The sequence below is a fragment of the Lycorma delicatula genome, chromosome 4 (genome assembly GCF_047948215.1).
Source record: "Lycorma delicatula isolate Av1 chromosome 4, ASM4794821v1, whole genome shotgun sequence".
Taxonomy (NCBI): Eukaryota; Metazoa; Arthropoda; class Insecta; order Hemiptera; family Fulgoridae; genus Lycorma; species Lycorma delicatula.
The window spans coordinates 56,427,994-56,444,482 of NC_134458.1; the positions used below are offsets into that span (position 1 = coordinate 56,427,994).

Below are 16,489 nucleotides of genomic sequence, written 5' to 3' on the forward strand. Positions count from 1 at the left end.
TATCTGGCACACTTTTATTCTGAAAAGTGTTTGAATGGAAGAGGTAAAGCTTAGTAAAATGCAGTACTAGTACTGAACATTTTTTTTTTTTTTGGAATGTCATAATAGTGTCATCAGTTGTGTATGCTAGATTAACAGATAACAAATAGTGATCCTAGTTTCCTTAAGACCACAATAACTAAAATATATACAGATACAGCTAAGAAACCAAAAAGCTCAATCGTCACAATGGAAGTCACCATCATCCCTTGGGGTGAAGATAACAACACAGGTGAAAGTGATGCCGACTGCTTTTTTAAGTACTGAATCATGAATATCCACCAGAAGAGCAAACTATCAATGAACAGTACATCTGGGGGTTCTGTGTCATCTTCATGATGCAGTTTGGTGCAAAAATCCTGCTCTGTGGAAATCACGCAAGTGCAGCTGCATCACAATAACAAATCTGTCTGTTCATTTTATCTAATCCAGGATAAAATTCCATAAGTTCATCAATCATCATATCTCCTTATTCATCAGATTTGTGGCTGTTCTCTAACTGAAAGTGCCAATGAAAAGATTCTGACTTGACAACCAGAAAAGGATGTGTGATGAATGCAGCTGTACAACTGGTAGCTAATCCAAAAGAGAATAATGAAAAGTTTCCAGTAATGGAAGAACCACAGGTTAAGTGAATAAAATCACAAAGGGACTAGACTACTTTGAAAGAGACTGGGATTAGAAGTCACTATACTTTATATTTTTATCATGGTCTATGGTCAGATACATTTTAACAAACATTGTATGTATTATACACTTTTTTTCTCACTCTTACAATGGTCACTCTTACTGACCATTATTCTAGTGCCAATGTCAAAAGGTTGACAATTAATAAAGAACTGAAAAATGTCATAGTTTTAATTGCATTTTTTAGAAGTTGATTTTTCTCTGTTTTATAGTTTTATTCTTATTTACTCATAAAATATAGATGAGTAAGCCATCAAAAATGATGACTGTGAAAAAGCAATTTGATAAAATTCAAAATCAAGAAATGTACTTCTTGATAAAACTATGAAAAAAAAGGAACTGGCATAGGCCATGATAAGCAAAAGGTAAGGTAAAAAAGAGTGCTTACAGTAAAAAAAATCACGTGTTTTTTGGTTTCTAAAATTCCAAATAAATACGTATGATGAACTAAAAAGACTAAAAATTTCATACATCTAACCATAAAAAAGGTCTTTGTAAATTGTAAGGAAAATTCATAAATTCTTAGGAAGAATCACTTTTTGTTTAAAAGATTTTTTAAGAATATAGGAAAAGCTTAGCAAAAGACAAACAGATTCCAGTAAAAAATGAAAAATAATCAACAAAATAGATGTATTAAATGAAGAGCAGTAATAAAATGTTCATAAAAAAGTAATATATTCCAAATTAAATTGAAAATGTTTATAATTATACATTTCAATAATTTTTTTTCAGTATCCAGATCTATTATTTCTGTGACTAATAAAGATACAAACCAGTTACAGATAAAATTGTGATTTTGATCATGATTTACAAGTTAGAAATGAAATCAACTTCCAGTAATCATTGCTTCACATCCTTAACACATATAAATTTGAAATACAATGAATTTTTCCTTGAAAATCAGTACAGTGTGATATTTCTAAACCTTTTAAATGCTGCTTCAAGTTGGAGGATGCAGAACACTTACGTCACAACCAAGTTTATTAAATGTTTTCGCTGCTTGCATATTATTAGATAATTCATTTTAAATACAATAAATAACTTTAAAATAAATGCAACTGAGAAGGAAATATAACATAAAATTTTAATCCAATTGTTCTCTTAATTAATCAATTCAACACCACTGGTACAAAAATTAAGAAATAAACTAAATAGTTAATTAATCAAACTAAAAAACTAAAATTAATTGTTTACTAAAACTAATATTAGTTTCGTATTTACAGATCCATAAATTAGAAAACATAACAATTCCAGAAATTATCACAAACTTTATATTAATAAATTAATATTTTACATGATCCACAGCATAAACAGAAATGTATAAAACATTACAATATATAAAACAAAACTTGTTAAATTCATAACAATATTTTTTTATCATCATGTGATAATAAAAACAGGACAAAAATTTGGCTGACATCATAGCTAACATTTAGAAAATATATGTGTTTCAACATATAACAGGAACAATTTAAATAATGCAATTTAATATTAAAGTACATAAAAATAAAATCTTAATTTGTCAACATTTGGATTTTTCTTATCTTTAGTAACATAATGTCTTAGAATATACTTCAATTTTAAGAATATGAAATATTCTATATTACCACTCTATGACACAGAATGAATATATAACATTAGTTTTAAAAGGAGATACAACAATTAAAGTCCCTTTTCTAGCATCCCTTAATTATAGTAACTTCTCATTACTACTTTTTTAACTTACTTTGAATATTCTTACATGATCAGGGAAAACTTGTGTTAACAAATTGCACTGTTCTTTTAATGCCTTGGCTATTTCAATAACAAATGCTGCATGAATTCTCCTAATAGCTTCAACATTTGCTGGCCATCTACTTGAATGTCCAAGCTGAATAACAGCTAAAATAAAAGAAACAAACTTACATGAAGTTTACATTAAAACGTAATATAAAAAAATTATACAAAAAATATGTTCCAATAGATAAAATTGATACTTGATGGTTCTGTAACATCAGAGAGGACTATCCTGGGAATTAAAGGCTGTGTATAAAAAAGAACGATATCAGGATATTTTATTTCAGTTCATCGCACTCTTGGAAGAGGAAGACAGACACTGCTGGCTACAACATGACGGTACGACATTGCACTACGCAGGTTCAACTTCTGATTTCTTTGAGGAATTCTTTGGTAATCGTGTTATCGGTGGAGGCTTGTGGCCACCAAGATCTCCAGATTTGACTGCGGCGGATTTTTTTCTACGGGGTTACCTCAAAGAAAAAGCCTACAGCAACAAACCACAAACACTTGAACATTTGAAAGTCAATATTGAACAAGCTGTATTAAATATCCAGCCACAAACTTTGAAAAAAGTTGCAAGAAACGCAGTAAAAAGAATTGAAGCTTGTATTCAAGAAGATGGCGGCCACTTCCAACATTTACTCTAAATGTAAGGTAATGGATGGTAATAAAAATTACATTTACATTTACACATGCCTTTTTATTATTTCAATACCTACCAATATAAGGTTGGGTTCCGTTTTATATGGGACACTCTGTATATAATAATGTGTGTATATATATACAAATTTTAAATATAAATATTATATTATATTTATTTATAATTTTTTGATATATATAATTTTAAAATACTTTTAGAATTTTTAAAAGTATTTTTATATGCTTTTATTTAACTTACTCTTCATGTCTGTCATTCTATTAGCAAGGGATGGAAAAACTGTCATTTAATTTTTCTCTATTTCCTGATAATCTGTCAAGTTCAAAATTGGCATACATATTCATTGTGGATACAATGCAATGGGGTGCAAAACGTTTCATGAATAAATTGTTTTCAGTAGAAAATTAGTTGTTTCCAAGATACGTGATTTCAATGTATAAACTCAAAGTTGGCTGAGAGATAATGAGAGTGAGAGAGAGAATTGTCTGCTAACATGCTTTGTGTGGTTGTATGTTGATTTTCTTCATTCATTCATTGGCAATCTGCATCAGATTGGCTTCTTGTCAGTGGAGAAGTTCTTTAGTAGTTATTGATGTCAGTGATGTGTTTAATAGTGTTATTCTAGGAAAAACTACTTAAATTCCACATATAACCTCAAACTCAGGTTGATAAGTTCTTTTATTGAAAAGTTGTTCTCCAGACAGACACTCTGAATTATAGAATATTCAGTCTAATTTGTAAATGATGCTAATGATGACAGCTTCACATGGTTATGATATTTCTGCTAAATCTTAAATATGCTTTTAATTAAAAGTGTGTTATGTATAATTTTAAAAAAATGAAATGTGTAATTTATTGTATAATTTAAAAAGAAATTTGACATTTAAATTTAATAGAAACAGAATATTAAATTATTTCCTTTATAAAATTCATCTATGTTAATGAAAACTGAATGCTAAATGATTTTCTGTACAATATTCATCTACAAATAACAAAAAGTATATGAAAAAATTATTAAAAACAAAATAAAAGTTCTTACTTATGAATAGGTAGAAGATAAAATAAATGAAGGAGCACTTGACTCATTATAAGTATTTATAAAATACCAGAGAGATTAGTTGTAGCTCAGTATTACTAGGAAACTAGTCACAAAATTAGTTTATTAGAAATGATGGTTTTAAAAAATGTACATAATAAACAGGAGTTAGATTATTTTAAAAACCTGCTTTATCAGTAGTCATGCAGAAACTTCATTGAAGAACAGTGATATTTGACCAATATCTATAGTCTGTTTGAAGTTCAAATTTGTTAAAAATTACATGATCATCCTCTTCAATTTTGTTCATGGCAGGGATATTTAGATTTGTTAAGGTTCAACCTGCCCTTATTTTTCTTGAGATAAATTTTGAAGTATCTAATATATTTTAGAAAAATATGTAAGAGGTTTTGTACTGGGCAGTCTGAGTTGCAGATTTAAGGTTTAGATGTTTTTAGGGTAAATTTACACTTTCTACTAGGATTACCTAAAATGACAAATTGTTTTCATTTTTTACTCTTATTCTAACTAGTTAAAAATGTATTATTTTGTAGAGTTTTCTAAGTACTGTTTATTTATCAATTACTTATGTATTATTTCTTCTTCATCTATTTATTTTTTTACATTCATTTCTCGTTGTCTATTGGTGGTGTTTATTTAACAATTCAAATTACTATTTTGTTGATGGTTTTGAGTATAATCTTGTTTTCCAATTTACATGTAAATAGTTAACTTGTTAAATAAATAAATAATTAATTTTTATGTATTTTATATATATATATATATTTTTATATTGTAGTGTACACAAACTGGTGGTAGTCACAACCTTCTTCACCTGCAAGAACACCTCGTGTTTATGCCAGTGTTGCTGAAATGAAACACAACAAAGGAAAGGTATATTTTTTTTACTAATTAATTGTGATAAACATTATTATGTAGATAAAGTGATTAAATTTTAATTTAAGATTATTTAGATTGAAAAAAAATATGATATTAATGTATTCACTCTGTTCAGTTTTTTTAAATTCACTGATTTAATTCTGAACATTAAAAAAATCTGATATGGACACCACATGACTTCCTTATATGCCTATTAAATTACATATACACATTTTTTTTTAAATGAAAGCACATAAAATTTTATTTCATTAATAACTTCTGCTATTTTTTCATATTTTTTTTTTATTGTTATTGTTGAATTATTATTTATTGTAAAACTTTTTTTACAATCATAGGTTAATAATTATTAATAAATCAGTATATTTAAATTAAAAAAAAAGGAGATGAAGTCTGATTTGAATTCAAATATTTCATTAATTAAAATTTTATTTCGCTATTACTCTGGAACCAGTGAAAATAAGTACCGCTTATGATATATCATTGAAAAGCTCTCCATGAGGGCTTATTACTGAAGTTAAGAAAAAGTTCAAAATCAGAATTTTTTTTGGATTTTGTGCTTTTTGGACTCTTTTGGTTCAGAAGATTGCAATCGAAAGAGCAGGTGCACAACTAGATGTTACAACAGTAATCCAAAATTTGAACATCCTGCAGTTAATCGTTTTTGAGTTATGTGAGATATATACATACGTACAGACGTCATGCCAAAACTAGTCAAAATGGATTCAGGGATGATCAAAATTGTTATTTCCATTGAAATCTGAAAACCGAAATTTTTCGCGATCACAATACTTCCTTTACTTAAGGAAGTAAAAAACATTTTCTTATTTGTGTGTGGTTTATTGTGTGTGGTTTACTGTGGATGTAATTAAAAAAAAATTTGACTTTATTTTCCTGAGTATAAAGTTATATTGTATAGCTATTTATTGTAGTATATAAGGAAAAATATTCTTGTCGGGGTTTTTGTAAATCTTTATTTTTTTCATGATTTCTTCTAAAACTAAAAAAGCACAATTTTAGTACTGAAAAATTGCAGAAGGGTGTATGTTAGCTGGTTTTTGCCAGATATTTCCAAATTGGATGAAATTTAGCATGATGGTGATATCTGGAACATTGATGCCATCTAGTTTTGGTCCCATTGGTCAAGGGGGTGGGGATATGGATCTTATGGGTCCTGTATTTCAAAATTTTACCCTAAGTGTCTGTAAATTTTTTTTTTGTAATTTAAGCTCTCTTAGGAAACTTAAGTACCTTCTCTTGGTATTTATTCTTGTTCCAGCTAAGGAACATATAAGTGTGGGTACAAAAAACACTTATTTCTTTTTAACATTTTCTGCATTGAAAGTTCATTCTTTTATTTATTAGATGATTCCATTATATTAGTATGTCACTATGTCACTTTGGTTATATATTTGGGTCAGTCAGGATTGTGGGTAATAAGCCTAATGTTTTGGTTTTTTTTTTTTTAGTTATTGCTTTGTTTGATATCTTTGGATTGGATTAAATGAATTTAAGTTTACTAGATAGTAAATAAACTACTGCTCTTTCTTTTCAGAAAATCATGATACCTCAATAGAATAAAATTTCCTGACTTAAAGGCTTAAGTTTCCTGGCTATAGGAAAGTTATCTGACTTAAAAGATATATATTTTGTTTTAAATAAGATTGTTTTAAAATTATAATTATGTTGGTTATTATTTATTAAAGTATTTAATGCTGCACTTTTTTTATTATTTCTTTTTTTAGTCAAACGTAAGGGTAAGATTCAGCATGGCTGGAATAGGCTTAGTACCGGAATTACATCGTGAATTCCATAGTACACCAGATTTGGCTGGTGCAGTTGCAGCTTCAGGTGCTACAGTACCACGAGCACACCGAAGTCAAGAAGAATTACGGCCTCCATTGCCACCTCCTAATCACCCACCCCCTCCACCACCACCTCCTTCAGCTCTTGTTAAGGTTGATCTGAAGGAACCAACAAATGGTACAGATGATCAGCATTCTAATGTAACTGGCTCTAATGGTAAGTTCTTAAAATATATTCATATTTATTTGTTTGTATTACTAAGTGCTAAAAGACTTTGTAATTCAAATTACAATGATAGCATTCAAATTTGTTGTTAGCATTCCAGATGTTTTATCTCTCTTCTTTCTCCTCTTATCTTTCTTATATCATTTTATTTTTATCTTTCTCTCCCTTTAATGATAACAATTCCTTCTCACATTTATTTACTATAGTTTTTTCCCTATCTCTAGTTATTACGTTCCTCATTTCTCATACCCCTTAAGTTTTTTCTCAACTTTGTTGGGTCATTTCATCTTTATTTTTCACAGCAATTTTTTTGAAAAAAATTACTTTTCTAAAAAAAAGTCTAAACGAATAAATAAAATAAATAAATCATCTTGTGACAGTCCCAATTGCCACACCACCCCCTTCATGCCTAACCATGATGGGCTTTATTGGAGATACTCTTTTAGACCCTCTAAACTTGATAACGCAGCACTGTCATCATTTTGGCATGTGTCAGGATACCTCACATGCACTGATGCATATACCTCAGCAGACATTTCCATCAGTGTATTTACACAACTTACTATCGCCTTCATATGGCCTTTTCCAACCACGATCACCTACCTACCATAACTTACAACTCTCAACTATCAAAGTAATTCACAGTAGCATGATCCCTGTGCCTTCCTCTAATATCGAAGGTTTTACATAAAAGCTCTTTCTATAACTAAATTCAGTTAGACTATGCACTCAGATCATTTCTTGATTGAATCTTTAAACACCAGAAATACTATCCTCATACTAACAAAACAATTGTTGATTGCAACAACAATTTCGTCCTACAATTCCATTTACTCAAAGTCCTCTTGATTTACTTAAAAATCAAGGAACAGATTCACAAATCTAATAAGCCTCTATTACAGTGTTTCTCAGTCTATGGGGCGTGTCCCCATAGGGGTGGGGGGTGTGATAACACTAAACGGGGGCACCAGCATATAAAAAAAAAATATTAAACAAATTTATTAATTTACTAAAAGGAAGGCAAAAATGTATATTCTAACATAATAAATAATAAAATACACATTTACACTGATATAATACACTTATAAATAAGATTGTATCAGTACTGCACAATGTATTTGATAATTAACTAAATTAAAAACTAAATTACTAAATTAAAAACAAGTTTAATAATTATTAGTGACTCCCTTGGTCCTGTCTTGCAAAGCAAATTTTTTCAAACAAAGGTTTAAAAATTAGAAACAGACATGCTCTTGCGTTCTTTTTCTATATTTAGCTGAGATCTGTATTTTGTCTTCAAAGCATCCACCGCAGAAAATCCAGTTTTACAAAGGAAGGATGTTGAAAATGGTAATAGTATATGAAATGCTCTTGTTTTCAGTGCAGAAAACTCATCATCAACCCTTGCTCAAAATTCAAAGAGTGATCTATTACTAAATTGTCTTTTGATTTTGCCACTTGAAGTCTATGAAGATTTCTTCTTCGGCAGTTGAGAGCTCTTCGGAAGTATTTTGAAATTGATCCCAATCCACTTGTAACTTGCTATCATGTTGTCAGCAAGAAAATACTTTTTAAAATTCTTTTCCAGCATGGCTAGATGATTTTCAATGGTTACAAAAACAACTTTCACATGTTCTTCAGCCTTGTAAGTTTTAAAACATTCATCCACAATTGCAAACATTTCTAGGTTTTTTGTTTTAAATTTCTGCTCCACAGCTCCAATTTTCTACAAAAAGCACTAACTTTATCCAATGCACATGTATTTGCTCCTTGGAGTTGAAGATTCAAGGTAAATTTCTCGAATATGTCAACCAAGTAGCCAATTCCATCACAAATAAACCATCTTGAAACTTCTCGGCTTCCGATTGGTTTTCCTCTTCTAGGAAAATGGTGATTTCATCTCTTAATTCATAAACACATTGCAAAAATTTTCCACGTGATAACCATCTTGCTTTGCAATAAAAAAATAGTAACGCTGAATGTACTGCACCCATGTCTTTACAAAGTATAGAAGTATTCAAATTTAATATAAGATTTTGTATATCATCAAGAAGGTCATTAAGACATGGAAAGGTTGAAAAGTTGGGCTCTGAGTTCTGAAGGCGATGTTGCCTCAAAGATGTCTTTTCCATGAAACCTTTTACTGCATCATAAGTCTTCAAATTGTTTTTCTGTCCTTGCAGTTTCAAATTAAAAGGTTGATCAATTCAAAGAAGTCTGACAAATATGCCAAGTGGTGAATACATTTCTCATTTGTAAATTACCTCTTCATTTGAATTCATCAAAAATATTTCAACTTCTGATTTCAGATTGAACAGTCTAGCAAGCACATTACCGTTTGAGAACCAACGAACTTCAGTATGGTAAAGAAGAGTGTTTAGTCACTATTCAATTTATAACATAAAGCCCCAAAAAGATTGGTATTCAGAGAACTAGATTTGACAAAGTTTACTATTTTGATTACAAACTTAAAAACAGTATAAAGTGTTTCAGGCATACTCTTACAAGCCAAAGCTTATCTGTGATTGATGAAATGAGATCCAATGATGTGAAGGTTCTGTTTTTTTTTTTTTTTTTTTTAAGCACAAGGAAATCCAGAACGGCATCCTGTTATGGCTTGTGCCCCATCAATGCATATTCCAATAACGTTCTCCCAAGGAAGATTATTAGCTGTCATAAAGTTACACAGAATAGAAAAACATCCTCAGACTTTGTGGTTGTCTGAAGAGTTTGAAAAAAAATTTTTAAAAAAAAAAAGGTGTTTTCTGTCAATATATCTACGGGAAAACAACTGATAATGATTTGAAATGTTAATTGTCTCATTACATTGCAGAGAAAAGAAAGGAGATTTTTTAACTTTTCTATTACTTGTTTTTTTAAATCTTGTGCTATCTCATCAATTCTATGTTTCACTATGTCATTTGAGAGTAATTTTTTGCAATTTTGTTGCAACTTTCCTCTCCAAGTAAAGTATTGCATGCAGTTGGTAAACATGGTTTTTATGTCTCACCAATGGTATGTGGTTTCATATCTTTTGCTATAAGCAAAGAAAGCGTATAAGGAACTTCAATGGCCTTTTTGGTTCTCCACTTGAAAACTTTCAGTTGAATCTCGATTCATTCATTTAATCGAGTACCTGTTGCCATTAAAAAGCTTCCTTGGTTTGTCTTTCAGGTTGGGGTGATTGGTAGTCAAATGGCGTTCTAAATTTCCTGCTCTCATTGCATCATTACTCAGATCATTGTGACAAATAACACGCTGAGTTAAATGACAGTCATTCTTCTTAATGTGCATTAAACCAAACCTTATATAGTCATCACTGTACACTCTTTTCTTTGGTAATGATTTAGTACTACTTTCTTTTTCTGTTCAGCCTCTGGAACCACTGTAAGGAAGGTTAATACCTTCACAGAATAAATGAGGGTGTTATGTATCAATGTAAATGAAGTGTAGTTATGTAGTCTTAGGTTGACCATTCCTGAGATATGTGGTTAATTGAAACCCAGCCACCAAAGAACACTGGTATCCATGATCTAGTAATCAAATCCATATAAAAGTAACTGCCTTTACTAGGATTTGAATCTTAGTACTCTTGATTTCAAAATCAGATTTACGATGATGAGTTCACCACTAGACCACCCTGGTGGGTTATTTAGTACTACCATGCACAAACAACTGGAACACAATAACAGTCATCAGTCATCTGTTTTATGAAGTGTAGCCATCCATCGGTTGTAAAATTACCCTAACCATGGTAGAGTTTTCTCTAGAAACACTGTTTTTCTGCTTCCAACAGAGATGCAGAATCTAGTCGTATCAGAGCAAACTATTTGGGTATAGACCAATGTAAATAAGATGTGTGTATGAATGCAGTTAGATAAAATGATGATGGAGATCGTGGAGTATGATGGAGTATTTGGGTGTAGGCCAGTGTAAATAAGATGTGTGCCTGAACGCAGTTAGTTTTAGCGGTGATGGAGATTACTGTTTGCAGAAATTAATTTTCTGCGGCTGTGCATGAGCGGTTTGTGTTTGTTACACATTTTAATTGTTTGACTAATTTATGTATATTTTCATTGTTTACACTGAGAAAAAAATTTGTTGAACCAAGAACTTTTTTCTCAGTGTACCATGCCTCTCCTGAAATTCTCATACACTCCTGTTCTGGGGAGGGGGGTTGACCCAAGATTGAGAACCCATGGACTAGACAATTTAAAATGTTAGTTTTTCAATAGAATTTTAAATTTTTAATGAAGAAAAAATATCTACTGGAAGTAGATAAACCAAGTTAAATAGACTCAAGAACCTCTATTATCTTTTGTGTTCCTTTATTAAGTGATAGATTTTTAATTATTGGGGAGGGGTAGGTTATTCATGAGTATAGGAATACAAGTTTTCAGAATGAGTAAAACTTGCCTCAAAAAATGAATAAAAATTTAGTTTATGTGGTCTTTTATTCAGTTTCATTCCTCCCATTTTATGAAATTACTTTTGAGTGAAGTTAAAAATCAGTGTTTGTTAACTACTGTTGTTCCACTTCACTCATTTTAGACTTCACTGTTCTTTATGCTTAAATCTTATTTGCCATTCCTTTCTTGACTTTTCTTTTATTCCAGTTTGAAATATTCCATCCCACCGGGCTGATCTAGCGGTTAACTCATCATCGCAAATCAGCTGATTTCGAAGTTGAGAGTTCTAAGGTTCAAATCCTAGTAAAGGCAGTTACTTTTATATGAGTTTGAATACTAGATCATGGATACTGGTGTTCTTTGGTGGTTGAGTTTCAATTAACCACACATCTCAGGAATGGTCAACCTGAAACTGTTCAAGACTACACTTCATTTACATTCATACATATCATCCTCATTCATCCTGTGAAGTAATGCCTTATTGTGGTTCCAGTGGCTAAACAGAAAAAGAGAGTTTGAAATATTACATTTTTTCTGCTTGAAAAATTAATTCACCATAGAAGCTTGTATATGGGAATATGGAAATGGAATTTTGTAATGTATGAAAAATGCAATGCCTGACCAGGATTTGAACACAGGACTCTGAGATGAACGGCTGAAATGTTATAACTCGCCTTACAGATTGGCAAGTTTTTTTTCTTTCATGCATTCATTTCAGAAAACCAAACAACTATAATGTCACTCAATAGCAACATTAAAATCTTTTGGTATTCAATAATACCAAAAGATTTTATAATTGATGTCTAATTTTAAAACAGATATTACATTAGACAACTTACCCACAATAAATTATTGCCATATATTTCTGAGGGAGTATGCACAGGCACGTTGTTATGGTGCAAATACCAATTTTGTTTTTTCCATAATTCTGTTGTTTTTTGTTCATCATGCTCATCTTAAGCATTTCAGAACATCACAATAAAAGTCAAAATTCATTTTATCAACAGCAGGAACAAATTCTCAGTGAACAGTACGTTTGATGTTGAAAAAAAAATGTCATGAGCTGAGTATGCATTTTCTTGAAGATTTTACCTGCTACACCTTTGGTTTTGGTAAATGCAGGCACATTTACTGTGATGTCCATTAGTTTGTCTCTTGATTGTATATGATCCTAGAGATGAAATTAGGATCATTATTAGCTGTGTTATGAAGCTCATGACACATAAACATGACATTGCTTTAAATCAAGTGACATGAGATGAGGGACAAATTTTGCAGCTGTACTGTAGACATTGAAATTTCCAGTTAAAAAGTATTTTGGCTGGTCACATAACCAATTTCAATAGCATCATGCAATTCATGAATTGTTTGGTGACAGACCTCATGGATGAGTTCCCAAATCTTTGTCCACAAATTTTTTCCTGTTATTTTGCTTTTGGAAGATTGTAAGTATGTGCACGAATTACTTTACATTTTTCTGGTATTTTTTTTTTATGTTTGTATATATATATATATGTTCTATTTTAATTTATTTTATGAATTAGCAAAAACAGTTAATTGTTTCTTTCTGTTTTAAATTGATTTTGAAACGTTTTGAAATTTGAAAAATGTTTCATCTGAAAATTCTATAGATTTTATTGTCGGGCTGTTTAACAATTGTATATTGTTGATTTAGTTATGATTTATTTAATTATTGAAATTATTTACATTTTTAAGTTGATATTTGAATTTTAAAATTGCTGTTTTGCAAATATAGCTTCCATCCTCTTTTTGTCTTTTACTTCCTTTAGGTCTCCTTCATCCAAAATGAAGTGGAATAAGTACGCTTTAGTACATAAGAAAGATGAGCTTGGATGGAAACCATGTATGATATTTATGTGGCTATATGTATATATATATATATATATATATAATAAGTTGTTGGTTTTGTGTTTATATATATATATATATATCTGATCTGTGAGAAGTAATAAAGACTGGATTCTTGGCTCATTTTTAAACCTGATTCTTTTTTAAATTAATCGATGTTCAGCATGTATCACAATCATAGATTAGAAATAGATTAATTGGGTGTAAGTTAATGAAAGTAATGTAAATATATAATGTGTTGAAAAACATAATTTCACATGTTAGGAAATGAATGATGACTGAAAAATACAAGTATTGTCTATAAAGTTATATTAAAATTATTGAAATTTTAACTTTTGAAGTTTTATATAATCTCTTCATTCTTAAGATAACCAAGCACGAGTGTATATTTACAGCTCTCCTCATAAATCTTCATAGTTATCTTTATTTCTTGTTTTTTATTTTACTATCTTCTTTTTATGTGAATTAACAAGCCATAGTATAAGCAAACACTGCTATAGTAGCATAATACATCCTTCATGAGTCAGTATGCTTAGGGCTTCAATCTTAGTAGATTGTTATTGGCAGGGAGTTTTTCATAGTCTTGTTTGCTTGTGATTGTAATTTTTTTTTGCGGTAGGTGATCTGTGAGAACAGTGCATCTGTATCAAGTTCTCTTTAAAAGTTGATAAAATAGCTCCAGAAATGCATAAAATGTTGTTATAAGCATTTGGTGATGGCACTTTTGGACAAACACAGTTGTATGGTTTAAATGTTCTAAAAATTCCCATTCACCTTGGTAAATGTTCAGGAAGGACCATCTACCAATATTTCTAATTGTAACTGTTATTGCTGTATGGAATGCAGTTGTGGAAGGTTGTATGAGACTATCAAAACATCTGTAACATCATGGAATTGTCTATGGTATATGTCAGTGAAATTTGTTATAAGAATTTAATATGAGAAGGATTGCTGCAAAGTTTCCAGACCTATGAGTGATAACACAAACATGATCACATAATGTTTGTATTGAATTGAAAGAACTGTTCTGAGTTGATCCAGATTCTTTTTTCTAAGATCGTCTCAAGGTCAGGGATATCACTCTGAAACTAAGTAGCAGTCATCCCAGTGGAAGAACCCATTTTTACTTTAGGCCAAAAACCCTGTCAAGTCAAGAGCAGCATCACGTTTTTTATTAATCTGTTTCTTTAATACTTATAGAATTTGTACTACCTGGTCAGATGATTAATTGAGAATTCTACTTTTGCTGTCTTAAGGCAGCTCAGGGTGAATATGTTTAGTAAATGTCTGGAGAAGTAGAGCAGGATTAATTAAATCCTTCACCATGTCAGTACAAGATCACATACTGCTTTTAGTTTATCTACTGTATCATGACAGTTTATCCTCGTCCATTGTATTTGTCTGATTTGGCTCCGTGCAACTTCTTCTCTTTCTCAAGTTGAGGGGCAGTTTGATATGATAGAAGTGATTCAAGCCACATGTTTGCAATGACTGCTAAATACACTCAACAAAAAAGACTTTCAGGATGTATTCCTTTTGTGGTAAAAGTGCCACAATCAGTGTCTGAGCTCTTAAGAGGACTAATTTAAAGGTGCTGGTGGTGAATAAGAGCCCCATTCATGATGTGACTATGTTACATTTCAGGAACTTTTGGGTAGGACCTAGTATTACAATAAATTATTTGTAAATGTAAGTTCCTTATTCTTTACTTGAAATTGCACACAATTTGTTGTTTTCTTTATAGGCACAGATGGCATCATGTCCAGTTTTCGCCCTGCCAATAGTGCCAAGTTGTATGCTTCTCCAGAAGATGTCAAAACTCTTGGTTACCGTTCTAGATCTCTTCCGGCTCATTCCGCACGTCCACAGGTCAATAAATCCTATTTGTAGTTTAAATTTAAATCAATAAGTTTTAGAAATATTTATTATAAATCTATATAATATATTGTTAATGAATGACATTTTCTTTCTTTGTTTGATTTAAGTTCAAGCTACTTTATCTTTTTATTATTAATTTTTTTTCTTCTGTACAGGTTCGTAAGTCATATAGTTTACGTTCACCATCGTCCACATTCAAACCTCAGCAAGTTTCTAATGCAAATCCATATGCACAACCAATATATATATATATATATATATATATATATATATATATAAATATGTTATAATATATATATATGTATAATATATATATATATATTTGTTTTTTTTTTGTTTTACGTACATGTGTTTTATGTAAGTTTTTTAATATTAATTTTAACAATAAATTAAGAAATTAATGATAGTTTAAAAATTATTATTTATAAAAGACTTACTTTTAAAATATGATAAAATCTTCATTCTATAGGATCGTTTGGACCTAATTAGCATCTTATACAAAAAAAAAAATCTAATTAGCACCTTTACTGAAATGCTGATTTTTTAATGGTGTTCATCTTGAATTTTCAGAAAACGACTTTAAATTGTAATCTGTTAATATATTTTATCTAATTTGCAATAATTATATTTAATTTCTTGATGACTGAATTTTAATATTATATGTTATAATAAAAAATAAAGAGATTTTCATCAATAGAAAATAAAGAGCTACTTGCAAACAGGTTCAGAATCCTAAAAAAATAAAAAAAACCTTGTCAATTTTCAAAGTTATGTGGAAATATTCAATTAAAATATAAATCACCCTCTCAGTGAATTAATAACAGAAGAAATTGTATTTATAATGTCTACAAATAAATGAATAGCAGAATACAAAATTCAGCATTGTGTTGGTATCAAATAAATTTACCATACTGGCAACAGTGACTGAATCCTTTGTTAGATTTATCTACGATTTCTATTCCGGTTATCATTTTTTAATTATATAATCTTGAAACTTTTGTAAAGGAGTTTGATATGAAATCTTTATAGTGAATTCAAAATGCCCAGCCGAATCAGGATTCAAATATAGAAATTCCTGGATGATAGGTCGGTTATTATTTAAATTTATTACTATTCTTCTTTTGGCATTAATAATGGCACATACACGGTACATCAAATTTATTACATTTTTGTGAGAAGAAGAAATTTGAAATTTTTGATGCGGAA

General features: G+C 30.1%; 1 protein-coding gene across 1 annotated transcript; it reads right to left on the reverse strand.

Annotated features, from left to right (window-relative positions):
* Nucleotides 1-1,849: 1,849 nt before the first annotated feature.
* Nucleotides 1,850-15,855, reverse strand: LOC142322856 (nucleolar protein 6-like). Its single transcript, XM_075361940.1, has 2 exons — nucleotides 15,721-15,855; nucleotides 1,850-2,607 (listed from the first exon to the last, which is right to left on the reverse strand). The coding sequence occupies exons 1-2, from the start codon at nucleotides 15,773-15,775 to the stop codon at nucleotides 2,444-2,446; spliced, it is 219 nt and encodes a 72-aa protein (XP_075218055.1). The 5' UTR covers nucleotides 15,776-15,855; the 3' UTR covers nucleotides 1,850-2,443.
* Nucleotides 15,856-16,489: the final 634 nt, after the last annotated feature.